This window comes from Myxocyprinus asiaticus, chromosome 19 (assembly GCF_019703515.2).
Source record: "Myxocyprinus asiaticus isolate MX2 ecotype Aquarium Trade chromosome 19, UBuf_Myxa_2, whole genome shotgun sequence".
NCBI lineage: Eukaryota > Metazoa > Chordata > Actinopteri > Cypriniformes > Catostomidae > Myxocyprinus > Myxocyprinus asiaticus.
Genome location: NC_059362.1, coordinates 41,922,238 through 41,946,220, shown reverse-complemented (window position 1 = coordinate 41,946,220; position 23,983 = coordinate 41,922,238). Strand labels below are relative to the sequence as shown.

Here is a 23,983-nt window from a genome sequence, read left to right as displayed (position 1 = left end):
ACAGACCAACTTACATTTCAGTCTGTTCCTCACATGAGACTTGGATTATAGCACACAAGTCATATGGCCCGGTTGCTAGGGTGGGTAGAGTCACATGGGGTAACCTCCTCATGGTCGCTATAATGTGGTTCGTTCTCGGTGGGGCACGTGGTGAGTTGAGCGCGGATGCCGCGGTGGATGGCGTGAAGCCTCCGCATGCGCTATGTCTCTGTGGCAACGCGCTCAACAAGCCACATGATAAGATGCGCGGGTTGATGGTCTCAGACGCGGAGGCAACTGGGATTCATCTTCTGCCACCCAGATTGAGGCGAATCACTACGCCACCATGAGGGCTTAAAAGCGCATTGGGAATTGGGCATTCCAAATTGGGTGAAAAAAAAAGAATACAAGCTTTACCCAGAACGAGTTTGAGCAAGGCGAGAGATTTTAATTCAAGCAGAATGGAAAATTGCCACACTAAAACACCATGCCACAAAACACAATGCTTGATTCCCCATGACTCCAGATAAGCCAAAGTTTCCTTGTAATAAACATCTCTAAATGCTTTGTAAATAGGAAGCACGATTTTTCAAGCTTTCAGCACATTATACTTGTTTTTGCTATTTAACAAGATATTTATGTAAATAAGTAGCCTTGACAGAGGAACAAATGGCTCATGGGTTCTGAGATTTTTCCTACTCTGCAGCCTGAGCTTAGAGGGTCTTTTCAATAAAGCAAGGTTTAATTATTGTCTGAACAGTATTCGAGCTGTGCATGAACATTTTGTCACACTGCAAAACTTATTTTCTGCCTGGAAGATTTAAAGTAATTGGTAAACAAACGTCACATTACGATCTTGAGTGAGTTTTGTTTCTATGGTGCAACAGCCAGTAAACACAATGAATTTAGATTAAATACAAACCCACACATAGTGTAATAGTGTTAATTTCCAGCACATCTTAAATTCTGTGATGGAAATGACGGTGATGGAAATGTCAGTTTTGTTTTAGTTTTTTTTTTTAGTTTTTTATTTAAAATAAAATGAAATTACTGACTCCTTTGTCTTGCTAAGGCTAATTTAATAGTGTATATTAAATACACATAACAAAATAATATTATCTCGCTTTTTGGAATTTTGCAAAATTGTAGCTTGATTGGAAATGACACCCTATAAAAATATTCTGCTCACAATTGTTATCTTCAAACATCACTTGTATGATATTTCTTCTTAAGCATGCTCTTCACTGACACCTTTTGACTTGGTAAACAAGTACACAAATAAGAAAATAATAATAAAAAAAAAATATATATATATATATATAATAAAATAAAATAGGGGCAAAATTGATTGCTGTTTTGGAAATAACACCACAAATTTAGGACATCATTTTCACACAATAAATATTGAAATGGTTTATTTCACTCTTTGTTTAGGATATCATAGTTTTAAATGTGTCATTATTTGTATTCTTAAAATGAATTTTCAAAGTTTAATATTGAATGTCTGGGTCTGGGACAAGGCTAAAAACAGGCAAATCTATACATTAACAGTGTTTAAAAAATAACAAAAATTAATGATGAATTTCCAAGGTTGCAAAGTTTCCAAGCCAGTTTTAATTAGACCTTAATATAACACAAGGAAAAAGGTGGAAATCTGTTTGTTTTAGCAAAAATCAACCCCTGGGACATGAAAGTGAGCGAAGTTGAAAAGTACCCAAAGACAGAAGGTCAATGGACACATGCTATATTTATGCATTGTTGTCTGGCAACCATAAACAGCTAAACTTCTTAATGTTGTGCTAACAACACCCCATAATAATAAGTCTGCTCTGTATTTTCGCTTTACTCCATGTTTCTTGCTCTCATATGAAAATAGCATAAAGCATTGATAGCCTTGCAATATAAAGGAGTATAAATATGTGACGGTTACAGATTTTGCAAAAGCAATATAGCAAAATCACTACTGGCTGACATTTCTGCCGTTGTATGGTATAAATATACCACCCAGCCCTAATCTAAGGTATTCGGTATATCTGATCCCATCACTGCACTAATGTGCCTCTGCAGTAGTTTTTTTGGAAGGCTTGTGGACATGTGTTTTTCAACATCTGTTACTCTTATTTGCTTACGAAGGATGGACTTATCTCCTCTTAGCATTTTTTATTAAGTATTTGATTGTTTGGCTGTTTACAAAACTCTTGAGTGAACTCTTCGCTGGCTTGACCATCTGGCTGGCCATCTGAATGGAGTTATGAAACACTGCATGAGGGCCCTTCACCTGTAGGACTCGTTTATGCAAGAGTGAAAGAGAAAACTTGAGTAGAACTCAAAGACGATTGGGACGCAAAGTGTTATTTAGTTCTGTTGAATGACCGATTGTGTGTGTGTGCATGTTTGTGAGTGAACAAACTCATTCTCCACCTTCAAACATAAAATAGTGAACTACATTGATGATATTTAAGAGGGAAATATCTTTTTAAAGATAACATTTCTTATCAAGGCCATGTTTTTCTGACCAAAAAGAGGGTTTTTGAATGAATCAACTCAATTAGGATGACAACATCAAACTGTATTAGTGATGAGTGACACGTGAGTCGAAAATATAATAGAAACAACCTAAAAATGGCATGGTGGCTTTAGCACAGTTGCACAATTGCTTTTTATGATACTATTGGTTAGGTTTAGGGTAGGGAGGTAGGGTAAGGGTGTGTTCACACTTGTAGTTCGGTTCGCTTGGTCCTCTTGGTACGGACCAAAAAAGAAAATGATACATTTAGTCCTGGTTCGCTTAGCGTTCACACTGCCATTTTTAACACCGAACCTAACAATACTAAACCAAAGGCATCAGGAAAAAGTCACAGCCTGATTTGACAGCTTTTATGAAGTATATTTTTTGACAGAACTTGCAGAACATCCAAAACAATGATGGCTGCTGGGCTAAATGCGCTCATTAGATTTATATATGTATTTATGGTGGTATTTTTACCAGCTGAGAACAAACGAAGAGCTAATGAAATGTGTAAAGGAGTCAAAACTGCACCAGGAATTCCTCCGTTGCACACACAAACGAAGATATACTGCAAGGACGGCTGACGGCGGTTCCGACGCCTGTACCGAACTATAACGGGCAACTTAGCTCCTATGATGAGAAGAACCAGGTATGCTTGAGGTCAGTATTAGGCAAATTACTTCCTGTTTTTGGTCCGTTTAGACGTCTTTGTCCATGATGCGTTCATAAATCAGTCGAACCGCACCAGAGTTCGTTTGGAAGCGGACCGAGACCCACTATTCAGGCGGTCTCGGTCCGCTTGTTTGGTGCGCACCAAGGTTCGGATGGCAGCGTTCAAACTTGTTCAAATGAACCGCACTAACAGAGCACTCACACCAGAGTTCGTTTTAATCGAACCAAACCTGCCAAGTGTGAACACACCCTAAAACTTTTTAGAGCATTAACTTTTAAAGCCTAATTTGTTTTGGAGAACATTTAACTCCATTTTAGCTGCACTTTGCGGACATTTCACCTCGGAACTGCTGGAATACGTTTAACGAACCACGTAATATCATTTTGCAATAATGGCACCAAATGCTGTATTGAACCTGGAACATTTCTTTCAACAAGCTAAGACCAGCAAACTCTCATAAGCTGGTTTAAGCTGGGGTTTTTTTCAGCAGTGAGCCTTTCATGTGTATTAGCATGCACCCACAGAGCAGCATGCAGTGTGCACTCTCAGAGTCGCAGGTAAGTGCCAGCTGTCTTTAGACTGACAGCAGCAGGGGACCTCACCAGGGCACCTGTGCGCTCTCCTCTCCTCCTGTCACATGGAAATCCTCCGGGCAAATCAGGGCAACGGAACACCTGGCTCACACCCAGTAACTCATGTAGACGGGCAATCCGTCCTAATTAAGCTCACGACATTCTGTCTTAGCAGTCAATGGTAGTGCGTGATGGCAGTGAAGGCTGCCGCCACACCTACAGCTCATTGTCGTCAAATAACATAGGATTTGTTAATCCATTTGCCCCTCACTTGTAGCTGATTAGCAGTTGTTCTCGAGGGTGAAGCAGATTCGTAATTAAGAACGATGAGGGAATTGGAATGATTTACCGAAAGGTGACGCTTAACTCTGGCGATGAACTATGAAGCTTTACATTATGAATATTTGTAAGAGTCTTAGCATGAGAAAACCTCTCGTGTTATTTGTGAAAATTCAGTGTGTAACTCGACCTGCACTGTTTGTGCTACGAACATGAATGATACCTCTAATCGTACGGCTTTTTGAAGAGAGGTGTGCAATTACGTTTCTAAGTCAACGGACTTGTGATTTTCGTCTGGCGGACGATAAATCAGGCAAACAGATCTCATTGGCTTGCATTGAAAGAGAGACCCGAGCCATATGTAAGGACCAGAATGTCATAGTGACTTGAGGTTGGGCTTTCTTTTTTTTTTTTTTTTTTACCACCTAGCAATACATTGCTAAATGTTCCCCTTCGAATGTTAAAACAACATTTAGCAAGTGTTGTTACAATGTTTAAATTTAGAATGTGTGTAAATCATTTTTAGGCATTTATTTAATAATGGTGAAATAAAGCATATATTATGTGTATACATTGATGCAATGTACACATATGTATGTATATATTGTCTGCTTTTACTATAGAGTGAAGAAAATTATTTATTTATTTTTTTATGCCAAGGACCCCAAATATAATGGGCCCCCTCTTAAATTATAAAGGCAGCTGTATATTTTAATATTTAAAGACCCATTTATATTATGTGAGAAAAATAGTAAGTGTGATATTATAAATACAACATGTTGTTTGCAAAATTAAATAATTGGCTTTTATATTGTTGTACTTTACTAAAGTCAAAAGAAATGATTAAAATATTATCTGGAAAATATTAACTTTATCCTTTTTTGTTTACTATTAGAGTAACTTTACATGAACAAATTCTTTTAAATCATATTTTATTTTTATGTTAAATTATCTTATTTACTTGTTAACGTTTATGTATTTAGAAAGTAGAAAAAAATAATGTCAGATTTGGTACATTATTGTTTTAATTCTGTAAATATATGTATTTATTTTTTAAATATGTTTGAATTGAATAGAATTTTCTCGAGAAATTGAATAGACATTTTCCACAGCCCCCTAGGGGTCCGCTGACCCCAGTTTAAAACAAACCTTGTGTAGTTTTACCCTGCCAACAGTAAGCTTGGCAATGTCTCCTACAAAAGTACAAATTGCAATGTGGCGAGTTCTCATTGAGTGAGTTGCATCAGCGTCTCTCTCTCTGTCTCTACTTCTCTTGTACTGTTTTATCTGTTTCTAGAGTGCGCTACTTGTGCACACTAATACACTGTGGACTAATTAGATCCCATTGCAGAATCCGTCCTTCCTTTTGGCAACCATTCACAAAACTTAGACACGGTTTATTGAGGTCACCACTGCGAAGCGAAACATTCAATCGGCTGCTACCGTGTGGCCGAAAGAGTCAAAGGTATTAAATGTTGCTGATTTGACACTTACCTCATCCTTTACAGACCACAAACCACTTTTACCTTCTCATTTCTCTAAACTGCTTTTATCTCCAAACCAGTAGCTGAAGGTGAGAATGCAAGGGCATAGTTTTGCACTACGTTTGCGTTTGCTTAATTGATTTAGCCTAGTGATGACTGGAGGGCGAGCCTCATTGGTTTCCGAGTCTCACCTTCGGCACTGGGTCCAGTCAGTTTAATTAGTCTCTGTCTTTTAAAAAAAAAAAAGCACAGGATCTAAGTAGATGCCCATGGACATTTCTGAAGCTAATTTGAAGAACGGGTCAAAGCCAAGCAGAGTGCATGAGGGTTAATCGAGAATTCCCACACACAACTGTCAGCTGCTATTCTTACTGGGCAACCAGGCTTTAGTTATGGTGAAATGCACTGAGGTTTTGATTTTGCTAAGGTGTTTGTTTTGTGATGTTTCTTCTGTTCGCATACATCCCTAAATTCTTGACCTAGGATAACACGGCTAGTCAAAGAGTGTTAATGATTGCTCGTTTGGATTTTCTTCATTATTTTTTATTATCCGCTACAAACAAATGTAAAAAAATGCAGCACATAATATAAACGCAGGCTTCTTACGCCTAGGGTCACGTTCACACTACTACATTTTTTATCCACACTAGAACGGCAACGATTATAAAAAACGCTTTCCCTTTCTGTATACTTTGGAAAACAGTGACATTAGGAAACTGAAAACGGATTAGTTTTCAAACAAAAACTTATTCGTGTGGATGTAGTTAATTGATTTCACTACATTCACGCATCTCAACCACACACGAAACAACGTATTCCTCCTCCGAAAACAGAGCATTTCAAAAACGCTGTCCATTTTTGCATACTTTTTTCTCCAAAACAAACTTAAGCACCCTAGCCTACATCCACATCTTTTTTCCTTTGAAAACTCAGTTTTCAGTTTCCTAACGTCATTGTTTTCCAAAGTAGATGAAAATGGAGAGCGTTTTCAAAATGGTGGAGGAAAATGCTGTCTAGTGTGGATGAGAAGCATAAATGAATTTGTGTGGATGTAGCACAAATGATGTGCTTTAGTTCTTAGAGAAGAATTTTCAGCTTTTTCCATTGTATACATGAACTAATTCCATACCTCTTTGTGATTGTTAGTTGAAAATTGGCAGATTGTTCTTTTTACAGAGAACTTGAATTTCCTGTGCACATGTCTTTTGTTGGTTTTGGCCATTTTAGAGAAAGGAAATTATAAATCCATCAGCACTAATCCTAACATTTCGCTCAAAACTATTTTTAGCTGTTGATTGCTTTCCGACTGTACATTAGCTGGATGAAATTTACATTTCGAAGTACAGTAGAAGGAAGATGATTTTATAAGCTTGTGTTTGACTTGGTGGGCCCATTGTGTTTATTTCCCCTGTCAGAAAATGTTGTCACACTTACACTGCCGTATCAAGTTTTATGACTTACCTTTTTGGCTGATAAACTATTAAATAAGACACTGTTGTGTAGAGATAGTTGGATAATGTATATGGCATTTCATCAGCTGTGCTTTAAAAGGAGAAATGTTCTCTGTCAAGCAAAAAGCTCAATCAAAGTTGTGTTTTACTTCCTCTTCCACGAGCTATTTCTCTTGTAGGAAAAGGCAGAGCTTTGCCGTTTGATTGCTGTTCAGTTCCTTAGTAGTTGACAGCTCACAATGCAATGGATTTTACGAGTTTGTGTGCAGAACTATGTGCCTGGGGTTTGACCTGCTCATAGTCTCACCCCAAGGCAGCACGCTTATGGATCCTTTTCCATACAATGAAACTGAAAGGTGACTGTCATTCTGCCAAACATTACCTTTTGTGTTCCACTGAAGAAAGAAAGTCATGCGGATTTGGAATAGCAATTCATTTTTGGTTGAACTATCCCTCTTTGATGTACATGATGGGGGCATGAAATTGCATTGCATAACAGGAATGAACCGCTTAGCGATGACTTCAGCTTCACTCTTTTCATTTTCAATGCTTTTTTGACTCACTCCAGAGGGACTAGGATGAAGGGCAGGGAAGTGACAAGAGTAAAAGCCCACACATACAAAAGATCAGCCAGACAGGGACGTTCGTGCCCTGAGTGTCACCTGCCCTGCATGTCTTTATGACAAGTGAGTTCAAAGCTGCAATTTATCTCTGCTTCGACTGCAACCAGTCTAGACAGGCCTTCACACTTAATGCATTTTTGTGTATTTCTGCACTCTTTTTCCATTGTTTTCTATGTAAACGGCAATAAGAGCCACATTGTCTCATGACAACTCATAATCATCTGTACGAGATTGTGAAATCGTAAGATATTGTCCGACTTGGTTACTATGAAAAGGTACAACCTTTTTTCCCATTCAAACCAAACAGTCAACAAACAGAATTTCAAATCGATATTTTTGCCATTTCAACCAAACACAAACACTGCTGTGATCGATGCCATGTTATTTTGTCACACGTGTCGAAAGTTTAACCCTTTACTGACAGCACAAAGGCTCTTGAAATGAGATCAGTCGGTTTGAATGAAATTCAATTATGCATTGCATATAGTGAAGCCAAAAGGCAACGTCCATGCATGTGGACGCGGGGTTGCACATGGTAAAAAATAAAAGACTCTTAAAAGTCTAATATAAAACAGATAGTGTATTTTTAAATTCTGATTGGAAAAGTCACATTTGAAGCTGTTGTAAAATAGGCTGAAATTCTGTGCATAATACAAATCACGTTAAGTACACAGGAAACTCAACTCACAACTGATTTCAATACAGGCAACTTGAAAGTAACAAAACAATTCTTGAATAAGCATAGATATACATAACACACACAAATGTCAGGTAAAATGGACGTTTTAAAAACAATATGGATACTTTTCTGTTTTTAATGTATTAGTTGTGTATTTACATTTTTCACATTTTGAATAAATGTTTTGATCACTACAGTTATCATATGGATCCATGCAATTCCACCTTAGAATCTGGCTAAAATGGCTGTTCAAACCAAGTGCGTCCTTGCATCTGCCTGTGCTGTTTTTCAATTGATTCTGTGTAAACATGCACTAGACGATTGTCTGTGATTATAAAATTCTATTTGAATGTTTCGGTGGATTGGCACATTTTTGACACTGTGTCAAGTTAAAAAGAACTTTAACTGCGTTCTGTTCTATTTGCTGCACTGCATCTATGCAAGAACACGTTCGGTCTGAACTGCCTTAGGAGGCAATGTATATTTTAAAGTTTAAACATGTTGGGAGTGCACTAATGATGCCTTAAAATGCTTTTTATAGAGGCAGTTCACTAGGTTTTGGAACAAAGCAATACTCTGCTCTGCTCTGGACCTTGAAGACCACTTCCATGTTCAGGCTTTAATGGTTGGAAAGAGCAATACGAGGGCAATTAGAGGCAAATCAACCCCTTGTGATATCACACTGAGTCTTGGCTTGGGGATTTGGGTTCTTGTACTATTCCACGGTGATGGCTGTGTGGAGCAGGTTGGATTTCCTCACACAACGAAGGTGAGAGAGATTCAGCTCAGGAGGAGAGAAAGTGAGACCATTATTTACCAACTTTCTCGCTTCTGGATGTTATAATTATTGCTCTTTAGCTCAGCAGGGTGTGAGAGCTAACGGGCCGTCCTGACGTCCTTTCTGGCAAACCTTTATTTACCTATGGCAGGCGCTGAGCTGATGCCGTGGACAGGACTCATTAAGAGGAAGTGGGGCAGAAGAGACGGGCGTGATTGCAGAATGGTAACCAGTGGGAAGTTTTTTTTTTCCTGTGTGTGGAGGAGAAGCTCACCTGTAGCTGCTCATCACAGCAGGAGCTTGGCGTAGATATCAGTGGGGCGTGGAGAAAAAGAAGAAAAAGGAATTGTGTGCTCCTCCCTATCCTCAGATAAGCTGCTTGATTGACGGATACTCCTGCAATGGGACCTGCTTTTGGCTGCTTTGGTCCACTTTTGTGACTTCCTGTCTGTGTGATTTTATGTGAGCCATGAAGATAAAACAGAGTAAAATAGGTGCACTTGAGCAGTGGATCCCAACTGGTGGGTTGTGACCTACAGTTTAGTCACAGCAGGTCTGTTGTGATACAACACTTAACACAAATAATAAAATGCAGCTGACCGTATTATCGCACATAGTTAGGATCGAACAGTAAATAGGTCTATCAACTTTTAAAAGGGAGGAGAAAACACTTCCTATATCTTTTGTTGTTGATGTTAAAGTCTGTGTGTCCAATAAAACTCTACAGTTTTGGTGTAAATTCCTCTGTCATCTGTAAAATCGCTAATAATATTTGACCCAGTCTTTGTTCCATGTGTTAGGCTGGTAATTCACACTTCTGCTGTTGTTTATGCATTTACTAAACTGTCAGTTCTAGTCAGCCTATGTAATAGTTTTTAATCATTTTGTATATTGTTGGGCCTGTGCAGATCTTGGTAAAAATAAATAAATAATAATGTTTTATTTTAAAGGAATAGTTCGCCCAAAAATGACAATTCTGTCATCACTTACCCTCATGTAATTTCAAACCTGAATACAAAACTAGATGTTTCAATGAATATCCCGATCCATGTTTTCAATGCAATAGCATCATAAAAGTTGTTCATGTGGCTCTTGCATCACATTTCAAGTCTTCCTAATGGAATATGAGTCCAAACCAAATTCAAGTAATTTTTCAGCAAAAATCTTTTGTTGCGCATTTAGGAGGGCTGTGAGAAAAGGACATTACTTTTCCACAACAAGCAATTTTGTTTCTGTCTTGGGTTGCAACTTGATTTCCAATGTAAAATCTGGGTCCTGCAGCAAAACCAGTTGAGAATTACTTCATTAGACCATTTGCACGTGAGGTAAGGTCAGTCAAACACTAAATCAAAATGATTAGCACACATCATTAAGGAACTGTTCAGTCATTATCTTGTCAGCATTGGTTTGCCAGTAATTCACTATTTTAGCCTCAAAAGGTCATTGGAGGTATCTGCAGAGATCTTTCAAATCTCACAGGAAATAAGAAATAACTGTGTTTGCACTTCAGAGGTTGCAGTGAAATGAAAGAATTTGCTGATGGGATGGATTGTTTGGTTAATTTATATGATAGGCTGGCCATGTGTTTGCTTTGTTATTGTTTGTGTGTGTGTGTGTTTTATTTTGTTGTTGTGTTTTTTTTGGTTAAAGCTTTTCTTTTGTTGTTAGTTAATAGTTATATTTATTTATCACATATTATACATTTGCACATATACAGTGAAATTCTTTTTTTTTTTCACATATCCCAGCTAAGCTGGGGTCAGAGTGCAGGGTCAGCCATGATACGGCGCCCCTGGAGCAGATAGGGTCAAGGGCCTTGCACAAGGGCCCAACAGTGGCATCTTGGCAGTGCTGGGGCTTGAACTCCCAACCTTCTGATCAGTAACCCAGAGCCTTGTCCGCTAAGCCACCACTGCCCCCTGTTGTGTTGATGTGTTTTTGTTGTGTTTGTTTATTTTTGTTGTTTTTGTTTTGTTGCGTTTTAGTTTTTGTTGTGTGTTTTGTTTTTGTTTTTTTTGTTTTGTTTTGTTGTGTGTTTTAGTTTTTGTTGTGTTTGTTTATGTTTTGTTGTGTTTTAGTTTTTGTTGTGTTTTAGTTTTTGTTGTGTGTTTTGTTTTTGTGTTTTTTGTTTTGTATTTGTTTAGTTTTAGTTGTGTTTTGTTGTTTTTTGTTTTGTTTTTGTGTTTTTTTGTTTGTTGACGTGTTTTTGTTTTGTTGTGTGTTGTGTGTTTTAGTTTGTGTTGTGTTGTTTTTTTTTGTTTTTTTTTTTAAAGAGCAGAAGTTTGTCAATAGAAAAAGAGGAAAATATCGAAATCATTGGGATCCATTTTCAAAATCAGGAATATATAACAATCATGCTTTTTCCTCATACCGTTGTCTAGGTACCACCACATTTGCTTTATAAATAAAATAATCTAGTTTTGATGTAAAATTAATTACTACTTAATTCCTCATTTAATTTAAACTAAATCCCTCATTAATCAAGATCATCCTAAAATTGAAGGTTAAGACTTAGTTGTATCTCCTTTTAGACCCGTTTTCTGTTTCTTGTATAATACAGTATGTTTGTCTAGACAATGTCTAAATATGTTTTTGCTGATTAAAGAGAGTTATACAGTAATCTTTTACAATAGTAAAACTACTTGCTTTAGAAGTTACACGGATACAGTTCCTTTTATGCTACATATTATATTATGAATATACAGTAGTCATGACTGAAGGGGTTGCAGGAACTCTGTGTCATCCCAACAACGCCTTTTAGCGGTGACTTTACAGTATAGCACAGCTTATCGTACCTCACTGCAAACAGGTAGTCCCTCTTCAAACGCACACTATTGTTTGAGCCAATGTTGCTGTTTCAAGCTGCAAACAGAGCAATTATTTCATGACTTTTCTGGACAATCAACCCATAAATGGTTTGCTTAGTGTTGTCTCGGCATATTAAGCATTTTAACGTAAAAAATAAATACACTTCAGCTTTAATAAAAATATCGGAGCAGGAACCATTTCTATAAACCATTTTCATTTACTTTGATATTGTAATTACAAACAAAAACCTTTCAGCCCATTAATCTAGTCCATTTGCATGTGTTTTTCTAGTCTTATCTGTCGGGCGGCAGGAAGCCAAGTGATGCATTTCCACCAGTACATGAAGTATATTTGTCTTATGGTTCAGCATATTCTCCCAGTCTGGTCTTTTCTCATATCTCACTTGAGACAAAACCCTTCATAGTGTATTTTTTCCCTTCTACTTTTTCCCACCCTGGTTGTGTTTTTTACCTGCCCTGGAGAGAAAGCTGAGATGAGGGAGGGAGAGAAAAGGATGACAATGTTTTAAAAGAAGGATGCTAGAGCGGAGAGAAGCCCATGGATCAGACGGGTGGCTGTTGTCAGGGGAGCGCAGAGGAAGTATTGATTCGGAAAGATGAGTCAGCGGTTAAAGGAAGCTCGAGGATGTCTTCACGCATCTCTCTCGCTCTTTCCCTGCTCTCTCTCCGCCTTTCTTCCTGCACCTTAAACAAAAGCCCATCTCTACAAAGCGATATGATGACAAGCCCCGTGCTGGTATAGACATGATGCAGGAAGTGGGTACATTCGAACCCTTACACACAACCAACAAAAGGCTTTCAGAGTGTAAAGCTGGATATTCTTACATCTGATGTTGCTGCATGTTTCATTTTACTGCTGACAGATCATTTATACCTCATTTATTTAAGATAAGTTCAGTGGCATGGATTAAAGATTTCATGAAATGGCTATAATAGCACAGTTTTCTTATCAATATTTATGGACCGTTTTCATGGAAGAGGAAGACTGTACATTTTCTAAGTGTATAACTTCTCAAGGTTAACTTCAGTCAATGACTTCGCTTATTTTATACTTGACATGTAACAGCGGCTTCAAATGTGGCTTATCCAATCAGAATTTTAAAACGGAACCATTTGCTTTATAATTGTGAATTCTGAGATTTTACAAATGATAAACAAGCATATTTTAATATCTAAACACTACCACACAAAACTGACCCAAGATTAAAGTGACAGAACGAGGCATCACGGATGAGTGCCCACGTGGAAGTGATGCATATCATGTAGTGTTGAAGCCAATGTGCCCGGGGATGTAAGACACTTGAGGGCGTGCAGCCAAACAGATGGTTATGAGTTTAGTTAAGCTCTGATAATTCACTTACACTCTTCATTGGACACACATGGACAGACAGTGTAAGACGTTGGTTAACATGGATACTGATTTTTATTTAATAACGCATTAGTTGTTTGCACAAAAATTTAGCACGCTTAAAATTGAGTAAATTGATTTTACTTTAATATTAGGATTATGGATGTGTTTGCAGAATTTCAGCTGGCAGTCATTGCTCGGTGACCTGTCATGGATCCTCCTATGGATTCTTTTGAATCTATTTTTTTTTTTTTTTTCCTTTTTTCTCCCAATTTGGAATGCCCAATTCTCAATGTGCTTTTTTTAAGTCCCCAGCTGCCTCCGCGTCTGAGACCGTTAACCCGCGCATCTTATCACTTGGCTTGTTGAGCGAGTTGCCATGGAGACATAGCGCGTGTGGAGGCTTGATGCCATCCACCGCGGCATCCACGCTCAACTCACCACGCGCCCCACTGAGAACGAACCACATTATAGCGACCACGAGGAGGTTTCCCCATGTGACTCTACCCTCCCTAGCAACTGGGCCAATTTGGTTACTTAGGAGACCTGGCTGGAGTCACTCAGCATGCCCTGGGATTCGAACTAGCAAACTAGCAGGGGTGGTAGCCAGCGTCTTTACCACTGAGCTACCCAGGCCCCCTGAAACTACTTTTAATATGGGAGCAAAAATAGGCTAAAGTACTGGCCATTTTAAGGCATGTGGCCTTGTTTCTTTGGCCAAAAGAACAGAGCTGGGTTCATATTAAATACAACAGCATCTTGCTCGTGTGATTTTACTTAATAGTAATGTATGTTCAATGCTTTACTTGTTTGCCTCAGTAGTGTAATGTTTTTTTAATTATCTTGAAGAAATAATCCAGGTTTAATACAAGTCAAGCTAAATCAACAGCATTTGAAGCATTATGTTGATTACCATAAAAAATGTTTTCGACTCATCCCTCCTTTTCATTCGAGATTACAGTGAGGCACTTACAATGGAAGTAAATTTGACCAATTTTTGGAGGGTTTAAAGGCAGAAATGTGAAGCTTCTAATTTTATAAAAGCCCTTACATGAATTCTTCTGCTAAAACTCATGCATTATTTGATCTGTAAGGTTGTTTAAATCATTATTTGTATAGTGTTAACATCCATAAAATAATATTAACATCCATATTGTTTGTGTCTTGTGGCTATACCTTTGAAACTGAGTATTTTTAATGTTTACAGATTGGCCCCTTTCACTTCCATTGCAAGTGCCTAACTGTAACCGCCATTTTTGCTTTTAGTTTTTAAAAGAAAAATACATTTTTGTGGTAATCAACATTATGCCGAAAATGCTGTTGATTGAGCTTAACCCTTAAATGCATGGTAATTTGCCCAAACATTCTCACATGTTCAGGTCTTTAGAGACCCAGCACTTATATCTATCAAAAACTGATGTAGAAAATGCCCAGATAGTATCACATTTTCAAAAGATTTTCAAGACAATTAGAAAATAATAAAATAAAATATATTGTGATATGTTTTGATGTTTTATTTTAAATAAATCAAAGAGAAAATGCAACAAATCAGGACAAATCTAGAACAGGATTCATTATTTTCACACTGAAATTTCATGAGATGCAACTGGCTGTCAAAAACACATATTGAGCTACACAAAACACATAATCTACACATAAGTTACACATATGTATTTTCTCAGGCACTTGTTGAGTCTAAATAGACGCACAACTTGCATTAATTCAGTAGTCCACCCAAATGACAATAGTCATATCATACTGTTCATGTGTTACACTTGCTATAGTTTACTTCAGTGTTGTTACTACGTCAGCTAGCAATACTGTGTATTGAAAGTGAATAGTGACTCCGGTCTGTCAAGCTCAAAAAAGGATGAACAAAATAAAATAACAAAACACTATAAAAACTAAGTAATCAATGAGTACTGAACTATATTGAGTCTTCTGAAGCCATACAGAACACAGTTTAAGTCATTGCTCACTCTGAAATAAAATCATATCATTAATAAATCACCTAAATCACATATTGTGGCTATATCAGTTAGATCAAAACATATTGGTTCTCATCGTGTCTCGTGACCAAACATTCGATATGACATCATGACATTTGGTCATAACCCCTGTGAAGACTTTTTAACAATCATTTTTGGGTGAAATATTCCTTTAATTAATCATTATATCATTTTATTAATTTGATTCTTTTTAAATCAAACTAAAGCCCTATTTAATATACAGATATTTGTACAGTATACAGTATATTACCATATTTTTTAGTTTCTGTGACTCTCTAGTTTGTAGACTCTCACACAAGATATCTGAAACAGTGTAGAGGAACAACAATCTTCTTTAGGAGCCTCTGCAGATCATCAATACCGCATAAAGAATAACTGCTCTCCCAGCTTTTGTCATGCCCTGTATTTCAGTGCGTCCACATCCCCACCACCGACCCAATGATGTACTCATGTATTTGTATCCTCTGTCTAACCCGCAGGTGTAGCCGAGGTGATTGTGTTGGTTGGAGGAAGGCAGGCAATTGGAATGAACCAGCGCTCCCTCACGGCCGTCACCTGCTTCAACCCGCAGAACAGCAAGTGGTATCCACTCGCCAGCCTTCCCTTCTACGACCGTGAATTCTTCAGTGTCATTTCGGCAGGGGACAATATTTATCTGTCAGGTATGTCAGAGTTTGGAGGGAACGCCATATATCAAGTGTGGAAATACTCCACAGACTGCTTCTCGCCCCATGATCTGATGAAGAATTGGCGTAACGTTGTACATTAATCCAAGCCCAGGCTTAATGCATCCAGGGAATCGCCCCTTAGATTTTTCCTGCCACACAATATCAAAACCACTGTTGGTTTTACAATTGTAAACAAACAATATATATTGCATACACATGTTTTTTCAGCGTCTAGTGAAAAAAAAAATATATATATATATATATTTGCACTAGACGCTGAAAAAAACGAGACGCGGAGCAACACTCAAAAGATGGCCGCAGGATGACGCAGAATTTTTATTTTTGGCTGAACTACTGTATGCATGCATATTTTAAGTCCTTACACTTTTGCTCGAAGATATGTCAATTTACTCAATACTGAAAAAAATAGTCCTTCAATTTTCACTCAAAGAGATTACTAATTAATCAATGCTAAAAAAAAAATAGAGGGAACATTGGTGGCGACTTGGTGGTACTTGGTCTGAAAAGACTGAGAACCAGTGGTCTCACACCTTAAAGGTCAGCTTTCTATCCAAATTGTATTTTTTATTTTTTTCAGACCATATGACAGATGTTGGTGCCCAAGCTGCTTGAGTATACAGTTTATATGAGTGCAAATTTATGGCAGAATTTTGAACTTTTTAAATTTTTAACTGACATTGTTCAATGTCGAGACATATGGTTTGACTAGTACACCGTTCTGTTCGCAGGTGGCACAGAGTCGGGGGTGACAGTGGCAGATGTGTGGTGCTACATGTCTCTTTTGGACAACTGGAACTTGGTGTCCCGAATGACTGTTCCTCGCTGCAGGCACAACAGCCTGGTATATGATGGAAAACTCTACGCTATTGGTGGACTTGGAGTGGCTGGAAATTTGGACCATGTGGAAAGGTGATTTTTTTCTACAGTTAAAGATGCTGTAAGCGATTTATCCTACTCCCTGAAAAATATCTCTGAAATATGTGTGCTGAGATATCTCACCGATATATATTATTGTGATATATATAGATATGTCACAAAAATGAATATTGCACGTTTCCTCTTGGTAATGAAGCTGCTTGTTCTTGTTGCTGTCAATTCCAGAGAACTAAGTTTTAAAGATTCTACATACTTTGAAAAGGACCAAAAGTGATCACAAGCTCTATCGTGTGTTGTATCACAAATGATTTGCAGATTTGTTGAATAATTTAGCTGCATTGAGAATCGTTTTGTAATCACATAAAGGCCCCTTAAATCGAAATCAAATTCCTCCCCACAATTACCCTGACACCGTGTCTAAATAGAAGCAACACGATAAAGCGACATAAAACATTTCATCAGTTTTTGTCCAAACAAGCCGTGACAAAAAACATGGTGTTTTGTTGGTCGCCTGTTTTCTTTAAAAAAAAAAAAAAAAAATTCAGCGGTGATGCGCTAGGTAGCCATGCCCCATGTGAAATATCATTGGTCCCAAATGCCGCTCCACATAACTATATGTTAAAAATCAAATATGTTATGACTGGCTGTGATTATATGGCATTGTGCAGCAGTTTCTCGTTTAGTGTGCACAGACAAATTGCTTGTCGCTGGAAACTTGTTGCCTTGAGATCGTTGACCAATTTCATTTTACATTGAATCATTGGAAGGCTTATCTAGTTTTGCTTCCAATAACAAGCCCTTCTCCAATCTCAAATGGACATATCATTCATAATAGACATTTGTGAGATATGGGCTATGTGAAGCACTACATTATGGGATATGTAGTCTTATATATGTGCACAGCAGAAACCAGATGAAAGTTTCTTTGTTCATATCTCCTATTGAGAAAATGGAAACCTCTCTGAGCAAGACTGTGAAAATGGGCTGGTGCTTGTATTGCAGGTGATGCAGGAAGGTGAGATTAAACAGGGCAATCAAAAAAAAAAAAAAAAAACATTAATGGTTGCATTAAAGGAACCCACCGCAGCTCATTACTGTTCAGAAAGGAGCTCACGAGTCCCTATCAGCCCATAAGTATAATTGTATAAATATAATTTGACATTTCTTTTACAGTACGATGCAATTTAGAACCAACCATTAGCAAAAATCACAGGCCACGTCCAAACTTAATAATTTTCTTTTGAAAATGTATTGATTTTAATACATTTATGCCTCTCATCCACACTACAACAGTGTTTTCTTCCACAAAAATGGAGCATTCCGAAAACGCTTTCTGTTACCGCATACTGTGGAATGAAAACGCATTAGTGTGGATGTGGCCACAGACTCTCGATGACCTTAGAAACATGGACAATAAATTGTCATTCCTTTCCGCGCAAACCCTCCTTTTTTCTATGTAAATTGCGCTTCATTCACAATAATTGCAGACACAATTTACATCACGTAAATACCGCCAGATGAAAGCAGGCCGTAAAATGAATTTAGATGTTTGTGTACATTTTCTATCGATCATATCAGCTGTAATTCAGCAAATAATGATGAAATGATGGAGAAGAGTGTTATAACCTTGCATACATCCAGATGTGCGACGGAGTGAAGCGCACGTTTGGCATGTTAAAGAGATGATTCATGAGGCTGTTCAGTCCTGCCAAAGTGTGTCAGATAGCGGTGGTTTGCTAAATATATTTGGGATGGGCATTTCACGTAATTTTGCATTTGAGTACTCCAACACATAAGAAAACGAGTGTTCGATTATTGAAATTTAGAATTTAAGCTTCACCTTCAACCTTTGAACCTGTTTTTTTATGGATAAATGAGCATTATGCATATGGATTCAAAAATGAAAAAACAACAACAACATTTGCACACACATACATACATTCCAAGTCTTCTCTAGCGATATGATCACTTTAAATAATGACAAATTAATGTCTTTTTGGGTGAACTACTGAGTTTAACACCAAGGATTAGGTGAGAGAAGCAGTTTCATTGTTGCCCATGGCAGGCAAAGGCACAAAGGAATGTCAAATTGCAATATTTGAGTAGTGTTTTTACTAGTTGAATATTTAAAGCTGAATGAGTGCTTGATTAATCAGAATTAATGGATTAACGCATGCCATTAATTTAAAGTTTAACACGTTAAAAAAGTAAATTTTTCTTAATCGAGATTAACACATTTACCGTTAATAGACTGGCATGAACACTGGTGTGAAGGGCGGAACCTTTGTAATGTGTTCCCCCCAGAGACATTACACTGACACATACGGCACAAACAGACACACAACTGCACCAGAGCCCTTCTACCAAGTGGAGTGTACCAGCTTAGCATAAAACAGTATAATGCGGAAGTCCCATAGACATTCTATGGGCGGTACTGTTGTAACACGCTAATTGACCGTTATGCTTTCTCCGATGATAGAGCCGCGTAGGTTGTTATTTCAGTAAATAAAAGAATATCTGACATTCATGATTGCTGTAACAAAGCCACAGTTTACCGGCAGATTAATATTGTGGAGGATGATAGTTTAAAGGATTTAATACCCATTGCAATGAATATGCAACATAGGTGGGGACTACTTTTTTCAATTAGTCAAACTCCCACTTAGACTTTTGGAAACATTTAATGTTACTGGAATTGGAGATATTTTAGTGCATTGTTTTTATACTGTGGAAGGCTTTGTATGGAAAATGTTAATAAAGCATTATATTGCTTCATATTGTTTTGTTTTCTTTCCTAAGATGGAAATAAAATTATTTTGTCAAGAAAAGAAGTATATATACACTGATCAGCCACAACATTAAAACCACCTGCCTAATATTGTGTAGGTCCCCCTCGTGCCGCCAAAACAGCGACAACCCGCATCTCATAATAGCATTCTTCTCACCACAATTGCACAGAACGATTATTTGAGTTTTATATATATATATATATATATATATATATATATATATATATATATATATATATATATATAGTGTCTCTACAGTAAGTAGTATTTATTTATGAGTAACAAAATTGATGTGTGTTTTAGCTCAATCTAGCAGAAATCTTTCCTCACACATATAAGTACGAGACTTGTATGCAATTATTAGTGAATGAAACTCACTGTGTGCTTGACATTTAATCGTAGAAAACATTCCCTGTCTTAGATCGGTTAGGATCACTATTTTAAGAATGTGAAATGTCAGAATAATAGTAGAGAGAATTATTTATTTCAGCCTTTATTTTTTTCATCACATCTCTAGTAGGTCAGAAGTTTACATACACTTTGTTAGTTTTTGGTAGCATTGCCTTTATATTGTTTAACTTGGGTCAGACATTTTGGGTAGCCTTCCACAAACTTCTCACAATAAGTTGCTGGAATTTTGGCCCATTCCTCCAGACAGAACTGGTGTAACTGAGTCAGTTTTGTAGGCCTCCTTGCTCGCACACGCTTTTTCAGTTCTGCCCACAAATTTTCTGTCGGATTCAGGTCAGGGCTTTGTGATGGCAATATATACCTTGACTTTGTTGTCCTTAAGCCATTTTCCACAACTTTGGAGGTATGCTTGGGGTCATTGTCCTTTTGGAAGTCACATTTGTGACCGAGCTTTAACTTCCTGGCTGATGTCTTGAGATGTTGCTTCAATATATCCACATAATTTTTCTTCCTCATGATGCCAACTATTTTGTGAAGTGCACCAGTCCCTCCGGCAGCAAAGCACCCCCACAACATGATGCTGCCACCACCATGCTCACGGTTGGGATGGTGTACTTTGGCTTGCAAGCCTCACCCTTTTTCCTCCAAACATAACAATGGTCATCATGGCCAAACCTTTCAATTTTTGTTTCATCAGACCAGAGGACATTTCTTCAAAAAGTAAGATCTTTGGCACCATGTGCACTTGCAAACTGTAGTCTGGCTTTTTTATGGCAGTTTTGGAGCAGTGGCTTCTACCTTGCTGAGCAGCCTTCAGGTTATGTGGATATAGATACTTGTCTACCTGTTTCTGCCAGCATCTTCACAAGGTCCTTTGCTGTTGTTCTGGGAATGATTTGCACTTTACACACCAAACTACATTCACCTCTAGGAGACAGAATGCGTCTCCTTCCTTAGCTGTATGATGGCTGCGTGGTCCCATGGTGTTTATACTTGTGTACTATTGTTTGTACAGATGAGCGTGGTACCTTCAGGCATTTGGAAATCGCTCCCAAGGATTAACCAGATTTGTGGAGGTCCACCATTTTTTTCTGAGGTCTTGGCTGATTTCTTTTGATTTTACCATGATGTCAAGCAAAGAGGCACTGAGTTTGAAGGTACACCTCCAGTTGACTCCAATTAGCCTATCAGAAGCTAACTGGCTAATTGCCTAAAGGCCTGACATTATTTTCTGGAATTTTACAAGTTGCTTAAAGACAGTTAACTTAGTGTATGTAAACTTCTGACCCATTGGAATTATGATATAGTCAATTAAAAGTGAAACAATTTGCCTGTAAACAATTATTGGAAAAATTACTCATGTCATGCACAAAGTAGATGTCCTAAACGACTTGCCAAAACTATAGTTTGCTAATATGAAATCTGTGGAGTGGTTAAAAAATGAGTTTTAATGACTTAAAACTAAATGTATGTAAATTTCTGACTTCAACTGTACATACTTGATTATGTAAAAAGCCTTCAAGCATGCAAGACATGTATGTATGTGAGCCATTACCCAACGTTGCAGTTTAACCTGTGTGCATTGCATATGAAATCAATATCATAACCCAACTCCCCACCGTTGCATTCTCATTATTGACTCCAAGCCTGCATTTTTAGCTGAACGGATGCTTACCATACCTCGAAGTTCAGTACTGCCACAGGGATAAACACTCTTTATTTTTATAGCGAATAGCCTGCCATTTAAATTGCAGCAAATTCGAACACCTTGAATATTCAATGTGACTTTGCACCCAGGGCTCAGCATGAGTGTACAGCGTGTGTGTAAACCGCAGGTAGGATATGTTGCAGGGTCTCTATGGTGGTCCATGTAACCAGCTGTACCGCAGCAGTGAGCACGTTAGGATTTAATCAACAGAGCAATTCAAGAGTGTTTCCACCTTTCCCAGACGAGCAAACGCTCTTCACGCGCCAACTCCTTTTATTTCCCCCGTCATTAAGTCATTTACGTTGTGTCAATGCTAAACTAACACAGCGGTTATGACTGAGACGTGGCCAGGCTGAGTATGCGTGTTGTTTTTATTACCATGAGTGTGTGTGTGTGTGTGTGTGTGTGTGTGTGTGTGTTTGAAAAAGAGAAAGAAAGATGCTATGCTTGATCAATATGCCGTGGGCTGTTTATTACAAAATGCTCTGGACTGTGTGTATGATGTTTTTGGTATAGCATGATGTGGCTTAATGATTAAAGTCAATGTGAAACAGCATTTACAACTCATTTTACTTCCATACTATGACTGATTTCCAAATAAAACAGGATATTCAGTGTGAATTAAAATTGTAATATGGGATTTAGATTTTATCCATCAATAATTGATTGTGATGTAATAATTGGGTGTTCAACACCAGAATGGGGAAATGTTGCAATTTCAATGAATAAAAGTTGTTGCATTAATATCAGTGGACATTAATATGTGGACATTTAATATTTTTTTCCATACCAGGTTGAAGTCAGATGGCTGAAGGGGAGGGATTGAAAAATAAGAGGGGAAGTCATTTTAGAAGCGGAGCAAGTTATTACATTTTTTTTTAAATTAGCATTTTTTATTGATTCCTACAGTAAATAAAGAAAAGCAAAACAATATACATAAAATCAACATTTAAACCCCACAACCACCCCTCCCAATCCCCAAACTCGCCCTGACCCCCAACAAACATCCTTGTGGTCCCACATGAGTATATATACACACACACACACACAAAAAAGCAAACAAACACACAAACAAGTATATATAATAATCACACACATTTATACCTCCACCTCTCTCTCCACTGCTAGGTTCAAATCCCGCAAGGTCCATTATCACCATTGTGTCCATTAGCAAGAAACATAATTATTGTCTCTATAGTAACATTGTGCTGTAAGTCTCTTTAATTTTATATTGAATTTAAATATCTGGGCTGGTAACTGAAATGTTGTAGGTTCAAATCCCACAAGGTTAATTCCCGGTCAATTGTGTTCTTGAGCAAGTGATTTCAGATGGAGTGTCTTTATTGTAATATTGTACTGTAAGTCACTTTGAATAAGAAAACATCTGCTAAATGAAGAATATTCAATAGTGCTGCTAATACATTGAAATTTGACCTCTAAACGCTCAGTAAATAGTGGCTATTCTGAGTTTTGGGTGACTTAACTGCAGTAAATAAGCGATTGAGGCTACTGAGATATATTGACATATCTAAAATCCATATTTTATGTAAAATATGGTTTACATTGGTCCAGATCCATCTTTTCTGTCCTTCCTCTCTCCCTAACTCGCCTTGTTTGTGCCCCGCCATCTGTCTTCCAGTATGTTTTCATGCGCCTTACCGTGAAATCATTCACGCTTGGAATTATGTCTTCAGTAAACCCTCTATCTCACGGCGACTGTTCGCTTTATTTCTACCGCACAGTACGAGGGCACTAGGCGGGTGTTGTCCCAGGGTCACGGTACTGTGTTTGCTTTTCCCCAATGGTATGTTTTTGCAATGAAACATAGAGCGTTTAGATTAAATTTTTTGCTTTTTGTTTGTGCAAAGAGGCAAACTATTAAGTGGAGTTAATTGCAATTCCAAAACAAATAAAGGGAGACACTTTCCCCCCATAAACTCCCATTTGTGTTTAATGAGCTCATAGAGATAATACAGAGAAAGTTTCCTGGAATATTTCATATAATTGCGGAATTCATTCAGATAATGAGTGCAGCAGCACGAGGCATTAGAGCAGAGATTGGTGAATAAAGCGTGACCTCATAGACACACACACTGCGTTGTCGTTTTTGACACTATTAAAATTAAACTCATCTTCTTGATCTCCCAGGTTGTTTTTTCAGCTGGGTTTTCACATTATTACTTGCTTTTTTATTGTTGTTTAATATGTTGCTGCTGTTCTTTTGTTTGAAAATTGGTTTTTAGCTGTTCATTCATGGTAAAAACATCTAATGTATTAGGGCTGTCGATTTAATGTGTT

At 37.7% G+C, this 23,983-nt stretch overlaps 1 protein-coding gene across 1 annotated transcript in view; it reads left to right on the top strand.

Moving 5' to 3' along the window:
* Positions 1 to 23,983, top strand: part of LOC127409587 (kelch-like protein 29) — a 337,458-nt gene that overhangs the window by 288,990 nt on the left and 24,485 nt on the right. The window contains exons 10-11 of the mRNA XM_051644227.1: positions 15,692 to 15,874; positions 16,630 to 16,810. Of these exons, the coding sequence (XP_051500187.1) occupies positions 15,692 to 15,874; positions 16,630 to 16,810 (364 nt within the window). The remainder of the gene's footprint in view (positions 1 to 15,691; positions 15,875 to 16,629; positions 16,811 to 23,983) is intronic.